The 8,971-nt window shown below is 36.0% G+C and overlaps 1 protein-coding gene across 2 annotated transcripts; it reads left to right on the forward strand.

Annotated features, from left to right (window-relative positions):
* Positions 1–460: 460 nt before the first annotated feature.
* On the forward strand, positions 461–8,971 carry LOC7455212 (biotin carboxyl carrier protein of acetyl-CoA carboxylase, chloroplastic). Of its 2 annotated transcripts, none has more exons than XM_024591802.2 (7): positions 461–880; positions 2,387–2,440; positions 2,600–2,700; positions 2,786–3,116; positions 3,226–3,297; positions 8,526–8,591; positions 8,707–8,971. In XM_024591802.2, exons 1-7 carry the CDS (start codon positions 740–742, stop codon positions 8,728–8,730), a joined length of 789 nt encoding a protein of 262 aa, XP_024447570.2. In that variant the 5' UTR covers positions 461–739; the 3' UTR covers positions 8,731–8,971. The 2 variants fall into 2 exon arrangements, with proteins under 2 accessions (XP_024447570.2, XP_024447569.2); XM_024591801.2 differs by having other exon boundaries at positions 462–880; positions 2,534–2,700.

An 8,971-nucleotide genomic window follows, 5' to 3' on the forward strand; every position in this document is an offset into this window, starting at 1 on the left:
AAAAAAAACCAGTTTAATTTTTCAAAAACCAAATATGTATTTTCTTGGTTGTTCATATTATATTTAGACTAGTTTAGTTGATTAGGTTACATAGAGGAAACTTTAATATAGTTTAATTTTAAAATTGGATTAAGGAATAATTTAATTTGAAAATTTTCAAAATTACAATATTAAATTAAGTTTAAGAAATTATTTGACATTGTGATAACGATTAATTTTCAAAATATTTTTTATTTAGAAATGTATTAAAATAATTTTTTATTTTTTAAAATTTATTTTTGAAATTATTACATCAAAACAATCCAAAAATATTTTACAAAATTAATTTTAAATAAAAAGTTTTTAATTTTTGACCAAAACAGTATTTTAATTACAATATCAATCCCGATCAAATAATAATAGAAAAACTTTTCTATAACGTGAATATTTTTTTGTGTGTTCATAAAATTTATGTCCTGTAAACTAACAGCGAAATACAAACAAACTCTCAATTGTGACTTTGCTCTCTTCCTCATTGGTTTCATCGACTGGGCCTTTTTGGGCGTCTTTTCTAATCATTCTTCTTCTGCTTCCTCACCCTCTCCTCCCACTCCTGCCCCCAGACCCAACACAACTCATTTGTCGGTCTCCCCAAATACATTTCGTAATAAGCTATCTTTGTCTGTCTCCAACTTGAATCACTGGTCTCTCTCTCTAAGCAAGGCAAGAGCAAGAGCAAAAGCAAAAGCAAAAGCAAGCAATGGCTTCTTCACTATCAACCACAGCTTCTGCTTCTATGGTGACCAAAAGCGCCGCCATTTTGCCTCACTACAACACTCACAGGTTATCCACCCAGTCGTTTCGGCTCTCTCAGAAACCAAAGCTCCGATTTCTTGCTAAGGTGATATAAATCCTCTCTCAAATCTTTCTCCTTTTTCTTCATCATCTTCTTCTACTACTCTTTTTCCTACCATTTTGCAAATTGGGCTTCTGGGGTTAGCCTAATTACTGCTGAAAATGTAGAAAGTGAAGTAGTTGGGATTCTTAAAAGAAAATTGTCTTGATGCCAAGTTAATTTTGAGTGACTGAAATAAATTTCGAATTTAATTCTATATTTTGCATTATGATTTATTTATTCTCTAATTCTTGATTTTTGTTTCATAGATAACCCATTGATGAATGGATTGTTGTTTTCAAGATTCTTAGACTTTTGCACCTTCATCTCACTACATCGTCCAAATCAAATAGATTACTATGAACTTGCAGTGGGTTTATCTTGTCAGTTATCAGTTCGTATAGAATATAAACAGTAGATGCTTTAAAGATAACAAGGAGTGAACTTGCTATTCATTCCGTGGTTACTTCTTTTTTTCTTTGGTTTTAGCAGTAACGGTATCCTTGGGACTTCTTTGGATCTTAAGGTGGTCATCCACACTCAGACTCGCATTCACAAGAAATTATTTTCTTGCGGTCTCCCCAAAGATTTGAACTCCAAATGATAACGTGGGAAGATCTTGGTCAAATGCATGTAATTTATTTAAATAAATGATAGATTCATATCACCGTCCACATTTTGTCACTAGCATGAGAGCATCAACATTGTAGGTAAATATGGATAACTTGCGTCAAACATCTACCTTTTTGTTTGTTAGCTGGATTTCCCATTCAAGAGAAAGAATATCCCTTTGATTTAACCAAGGTTTGGAAATCGTTTCTAGGCTTCCACCTATAGCCTGTAATGGCATGAATACATTAGTTTTGGGTACTTTGATTTTTATTTTTTTTCTGGATAATTTGGTGGAGGTAAGACTCACACTTGTAACCTCCTCTTTTGATGTAGGTGCAACTACCAGTTAAGCTATGCCTTAGGACAAAAAATTTCATTGTTTTCAGCTTGCAAATTAAAATATTACATTACATTATTACCCTTTAGTTACATTTCATCAGACATTGGAGCAAAATCATGGTACAAACTATCTCTTGCATGTGTTTTATATGCCTCAGATTGTTAAAAATAGAAAATTATGCGAAGCCTTAGTCTATTTGGAATTTTGATTCAGACAATGGTTTCCTTCCTTTCACTTTCGACGTAAAAAACTTGAAAGGGCACAGATTAATTTACAAACTCACAATGTGGCTGGAGTAACTTTCAAGCAAACTTGAATAGGGACTATATGATCAATATAAGCTTTAATAGATGGGAAGTGTCTAGCTTTAATCGTCACTATAAACTTTCAAGCGAACTTGGGTAGCGACTATAAATAGTCACCATGTTTGGGTCAGGTACACAATGTTTTGTTGAGTCCAAATGCCCTCTTACCGAAATCTGAAACTACTCGCTGCATTCTAAACTTTGATATAGAGATGTAGTATTGAGAGACTGAAACTTGTTTCCACTACATTGTAGGGTTTGCAGCCTACTCGTGATGGTACATATTTGGTGAAAGCTCAATTGAATGAGGTAAGCTTCTTTCAATGGTTTTCTTTAGAGGATCTGTTTTCAAATTTTTGTTCCTTCCTGGACAAGCTTTTGGGATCATCTGTTGCCTTCAAGGTTGCTGTGGATGGATCCTCAAATGCTGCAGCCTCAACTCTTGCCAAATCTGAAGTACCATTGCAGGAAGCAAAGGATGCCAAGCCATCAAATGAACCTTCACCTCCCTCTTTGGCTACAGAGGAGTCAATCTCTGAATTTATTTCCCAAGTTTCAAGTCTTGTGAAGTGAGTGACCTCAACATTATAATGATGCATATAATCCTTGTTTTATTGTATATGATAACAAATATGTTTTTCATCTTCAATTCAGGCTTGTTGATTCAAGAGATATTGTGGAACTGCAGTTGAAACAACTTGATTGTGAACTTTTAATCAGAAAAAAGGAGGCTTTGCCTTTGCCACCATACCATTCTCCAGTTGTTATGATGCATTCACATCCACCTCCACCTCCACCCGTAATGCCAGCAGCCACACCTGCAGCTTCTGCTGCAGCTCCTGCCGCAGCTTCTAGTCCATCACCTTCTGCCATATCACCATCTCCTCCTTCCAAATCAGTCAAGTCATCCCTTCCACCATTCAAATGCCCTATGGCTGGCACATTTTACAGAAGCCCTGCACCTGGTGAACCGTCATTTGTAAAGGTGTGTTATCTGTACTTAGCTGTCGTGTTTTATTTGAACAATGCTTCCTTTATAATTGATATGTTGTCTATATTGGTGCTCTTTCTGTTGTTGATTCCTTTTAATACAGGTTGGAGACAAAGTGCAGAAGGGGCAGGTTGTATGCATCATTGAAGCCATGAAATTGATGAACGAAATAGAGGTAAGTTTTATATTTCTTCTGCATTTAGTCTTTATAGGAGATACTTGTAATACTTCTATCTTTCATATGCTGGCTTGTCCTTTGCTTTCTTTGTATTGATGAAGAATGGCTACAAGAAATTGAGGGGAAATGATAGAAAACCTAGAATCTAACGGGCCAAATCTTTCAATTCTACAAAAGAGCTTTCTGAATCTCTTAAAATTGACAAGAAGATTCTGAAACTTGAATTTTTATTCATCAAACAACTATGTAATACATAAAATAAAGTGTTGTAGGCATACCAAAATCATAATCTTTCCTACCAGAATAAGAACTATAATTTCAACAAAATAAACATTCTAATAATAATAAGGAAAAGAATAAGGAGAGGATGTTCTCAAGTATGATTATTTGTCCTAGCTGTGGATGATTTTGAAACTCACCCCAAATCAATTCTTAGTTTGCTTTTTGGAAATCACATCTGATGGCTTGGAGGTACATTTGTATTTAAGAATGAGTGCACGGCAGCCAAACCCTTAAAATTGCAAATAAGAAAACTTTCAAAAAATTGATAGAATTACGTGATTAATAAAATTACAAGTAATTTGGACATGCTATTATCCAGCATTATATGCCCTGGTTGAATCAGGAAATCTGATGATACCTGTTCAAAAGCATAATGATATTCTATGTGGGATAGCTTTGGACAGGTGATGATGCATATAAGGGTTCCATGGGATTGAAGAGTGTTTAATTTTAATATTTGATGATGCGGGACAATAAATAATAAGAATTAAAGCAAGAAAAGAAAGAAGCTTTTAGAGAAAAAGCTGAGAAGTGAAAGCAAAGAAAGAGAAGAATAGGGATTGGAGATATGCAAAGTCTGCAAATTTTTCATTAATCATCAAAACTGTCTAACATTTAGAAAAGGAGGATATAAATACTAAAACCCTAACTAGAACAAGCGTTTGGGCTTATGGCCCACTAAATAAAATACCCAACAATAATTAAATCAAACCGGAAAAATAAAACCAAATTAATAAATCTTAACTAAAAGTTCATATAAATTAAACCCAAAAACATAAGCTAAAGCCCAATTTCTCAATGGTTTGGGCTATCCTCCATCGTCTATAATCATACGCGTACGTAACCAATGTTTCCGGTTCGGTGTCCCCATCAATTCTCCCGGGGTTGGAAGAACTCGACCCCGTCGAGTATAGGTCAAGGCAGCTCCGATAATGCTCTCAAAGATAAGGATCAAGTTGTTATGATGTCTCTCTGATAATCCAAGTATAGTCTGAATCTGGTCGTCGAGTCAATATACTGGGATTTGCTGAAGTTCATCATCCCTGGTAAAAACAACTTGTGCATTCAAAGTAGCATTAATATGTTTCTTTTGTGCCAATGATATGGATAATGAGGTAGGGGTATCAAAAGGAGCATCAAGGATAGGTTGTATTTTATAAATAATGAGGTCCTTAATGTTAAAAGTAGAGCTAATATCAAAGTTTAATGGCAATTTAATGACATAATTATTTGATTCAATCATTTGCAATACTTTGAATGGTCTAGCACTACTTGCAATTTATGATCGGTTTCCAAAGGACACCGTTCAGGTCTAATCTGTATCATGAAATAATCTCCAACATTAAATGCATCATGATACTTAAGTAAATCAGCTCGAAATTTGTGTTGTTCATTAGTTGCTTGAATTTGTTTTATGATCTCAACATGCAAATTATGAACTCCACATGGTAACGACTCAGTTGACTTAGACATCCTATCATGAGAAGATATGGGAAGGTGTTTTATAGGCTTTTCAGGTTTGTAACTATGAACATTAAATGATCGAGGATGTGGAATGAGACAAACATTGTTTGAAACATGTGTAGATCTGGTATGGACACAATCAAGTAAACTAGGATTATCTTCATCTTCCTTATCACGTGCATGAGGTAAGGGGTCAGAAAGCTCAACATGTTGTTCTAAACTTATGATGTGCTGGACACCAAGCATGTGGGGTGAGGAATCAAGTAGTTTAGGAGGACTAACATCATGAGACTCTTCTAAGACCATACTTATCTCTATAGGCGATTTCACTGAAGAGTTCCCTAAAACTTCCTCTACAACTAAAGCAGACATATCAGACTCTTCCCTAACGTCATTCTCAAGCTCACGTGGACTCATTATGTTAAGTCCCTCTTCTTGCACATCTTCGTCATCTAGGTCACTAAAATCCTCAAGATTAGGCTCATACACTTTAACACTACAATATTCCTCTTTACCTATATCCTTATATTTTTTTATGACTAAAGGTTTAGAGGTACAATCTAAAGAGATATGACCAAAACCTAGACAATTAGTACACTTAACCATTGAACTCACCTTAGACACTTTATTAACAACTCGTTTGCCTTTATCTTTCTTATAAAGTTGGAAGTTACTAGGATTAGGTCTGTGGGGTGGAGCACCTAACAAAGAATTACTACTTCTGAATTGGGACCTAATAGGGATACTATAAGAGTCCTGGCGATTCTTCCACCGATTCTTTGTGACCAACTTGTAGTCTTTAACTAAGGTATAAGCTTGGTCAATGGTAGATACACCTTGAAATACAACTTCTCTTCTAAGATCATCTTTCAAGCCTTTATAAAATCTACGCAAAGTCATGGCTTCATTCTCTCTTATGGCACATCTCATCATGTAATCGTTAAACTGTGTTATATACTCATTGATAGACTTATTCCCTTGTCTTAGATTGTTCCATTGGTCTAAGAGTTTATTCCTATAAAGCTGGGGTAGGTACTTCTCCTGAAGGTTTTGTTTCATTTTGATCCAATCAGTTATAGGAGGTTTACCTCTCATCTCTAAACAATCTTCAACTTCTCTCTAATAAGTTTTGGCTTCACCAATAAGCATCATCTTAGCAAATGTAACTTTCATATTATCAGACAAGTTATGCCACTCAAAGAATATATTCAAATATCCAAGGATCATGACGACCATCAAAAGTGGGGGCTTCTATTTTGTTAGGACTCAAGACTCGCTCATCAAAGTCATCGTGTTTAGAGTAACCTAAATGATAGTCATACTGGTGGCGCTCAGAATGAACTTGTCCATAATGATTATTCTTGTGATATTTATTGGTCTTTGAGTGCCTTATTCGAAAACTCTCTTGGGGCTCAATTCTTTTAAACATGGTGATCACCTAAGTTTGCAGTTCCCTTTAAATGATCATAAGAGTATCACTAATGGTCGAGTCTACAGCAAGTGTAAACTTAAGCTTAAACACTAGATGATCATGACACAAATGTATGCAACGCTAGCTTATAAATGGAATTGAGATCACAAATGGTTCTTGTAAGTAAAATCACAACACAAAAATAAAGCTAATCTTTTTTTTATGTGAAGATTAATCAAGAACAGATTATGACAGGAAAGTTATAAGCACGCAATGCTAGACCTTTTAAGTGTAAATGATTAATCAAATAATGGCCACAACTTTTACTAGCTTCAGCAAGCTCAACAACTAGTTGCTAAATATCAATGAAGACAGAGGTTGATAAGCAAGAGTTAACAAATAAAATGCAAGATGGGTTTTTTTTTTTCTAGGCACAAAACTAATATTAATGATAACTCTAAATGACAATTGCACTACCAAAAAAGGAAAAAATTCAACAAATTAAAAGATGAAGAGATTCACTAACTAGATTAAGGGGTGGAAGCTTTCTGTTGCTGATGTGGCATATTGGATGACTGGTCTGCTGACGTGGCTTCACTGGCTGACATGGCTCTGAGTTGCGCATGACGTGGCACTGGTGTGGCATCAATGGGCTGGTTTGGCTAGTGACGTGGCATGAGTTAATTAATTTACCTTGAAAGCTTTCTGAAGTCTCCTTGTCTTCTGCGATTTCTCGGTTGCTGTTGCTGGCGGCGAGGCGTGACTGCTGATCTGTTGATACTGCTGTTTAGGCGTCGCAAGGGCTGAAAGACCAGTTGTGGTGGCTGCAGCTGGAGGGTGTGATTTAGTGGTGGCTGCGGCAGATGGTTTGTAACGCTGATTTGGGTTGCTGGAGACAGATCTGCTATGGCGGCACTATGGGACTGTGGAGACAGCACCTCGGTGTGGCTCTGTGGGCTTCTTGTGGCGCGGAGTGGTGGCTGGATGCCTGATCTGCCGATGGCGGGAAAAGGATGAAACTGGTTGATGCGTCGCCGTCGACGAAGATCTACTGCTGCTGGTGTGGGTGACCTGTTGTGGCTGTGGGTTGTTGACGGCAGTAAATCGGCGTGTACCTATGGATTGATGTGGTGGTGTTGGCTGTGATCGGTGTTTTCCAGATTGCCGAGTTTTTGACGATGAACAGTGAACAATGAACAATGTTTTTTTTTTTTTTTGTAATCACAGTATGATTTTTTTTTTAGATCAAACCTGGTCTAGGGTTTAGCATAAACATGTGGATCGTTTAATTGTAAGAACAATTAAAACCCTCTCTGATACCAAATTTGATGCGGGACAATAATTAATAAGAATTAAAGCAAGAAAAGAAAGAAGCTTTTAGAGAAGAAGCTGAGAAGTGAAAGCAAAGAAAGAGAAGAATAGGGATTGAAGATATGCAAAGTCTGCAAATTTTTCATTAATCATCAAAACTGTCTAACATTTAGAAAAGTAGGATATAAATATTAAAACCCTAACTAGAACAAGCATTTGGGCTTATGACCCACTAAATAAAATACCCAACAATAATTAAATCAAACCCAACAAATAAAACCAAATTAATAAATCTTAACTAAAAGTTCATATAAATTAAACCCAAAAACATAAGCGAAAGCCCAATTTCTCAATGGTTTGGGCTATCTTCTATCGTCTATGATCATACACGTGCGTAACCAATGTTTCCGGTTCGGTGTCTCCATCATTTGAGTTTCAAGTTTTACTCTGTTAACTGTCCCCCAGCGGCATGATACGTCTTTATCTATAAGAATTTCAGAGGCTGTCCATCTGTGTGGTTCCTTGCCTCTAATTTCTTTCTAACTTATCCTTTTGTACAGCTTCTTCCCTGCCATCCTCTCTGAGAAGAGAAGAAAAACGAATAGAAATGATCTCGCCTGCTCTTAATGTCACTAATCATTATTTATGGATATCATGATTTACTCTAGTGATAGTGATTTGGGAACCATTTCCCTCAATTCTGTTCTTCTTTTTTACATCTCTACCTAATTCTGCTGCATTATAATCTGCCCTTCAGGCAGATCAAACGGGAACCATAGTGGAGATCCTTGCTGAAGATGGCAAGCCAGTCAGTGTTGATACAGTAAGTTTCCTTAGCAAACTCTTCCAAGAAAAAAAAAAAAAAAGAAAGAAAGAAAAGTAATGTGGATTCATTCGTTGCATTTTAGTTTATGCCTTCTTTAAATGGTCCCTTGCAGCCTCTATTCGTGATTGAACCATGAAGCACTATTGTTGAGTAGGCAACTAAGAGAAACAAGTGCAACTTAGAAGGCAAGTGCAGTTGTTAGCAATATGAGTGCAGTTCTTGGTAATGTGAGATACGGCATTGTTATTTTGTGCTAATGTTTTGTTTGAAATGAGCAGTTAGGTAGAGATGAAAATTACTTATTCTTATGTGAATTATTTGTTACTGAATCTTTATTGCTCCAACTGAGAATAATTTTATCATTCCATATTTGCATA

The sequence above is a fragment of the Populus trichocarpa genome, chromosome 19 (assembly GCF_000002775.5).
Source record: "Populus trichocarpa isolate Nisqually-1 chromosome 19, P.trichocarpa_v4.1, whole genome shotgun sequence".
NCBI classification, from domain to species: Eukaryota; Viridiplantae; Streptophyta; class Magnoliopsida; order Malpighiales; family Salicaceae; genus Populus; species Populus trichocarpa.

What these genes read in the sequence shown, in the direction of transcription:
- LOC7455212 (XM_024591801.2), top strand. Translation starts at nt 740, where the DNA reads ATGGCTTCTTCACTATCAACCACAGCTTCTGCTTCTATGGTGACCAAA. An exon ending in AGCTCCGATTTCTTGCTAAG is followed by an intron (nt 881 to 2,386) that starts GTGATATAAATC and finishes ACTACATTGTAG; the next exon opens with GGTTTGCAGCCTACTCGTGA. An exon ending in AGCCAGTCAGTGTTGATACA is followed by an intron (nt 8,592 to 8,706) that starts GTAAGTTTCCTT and finishes GGTCCCTTGCAG; the next exon opens with CCTCTATTCGTGATTGAACC.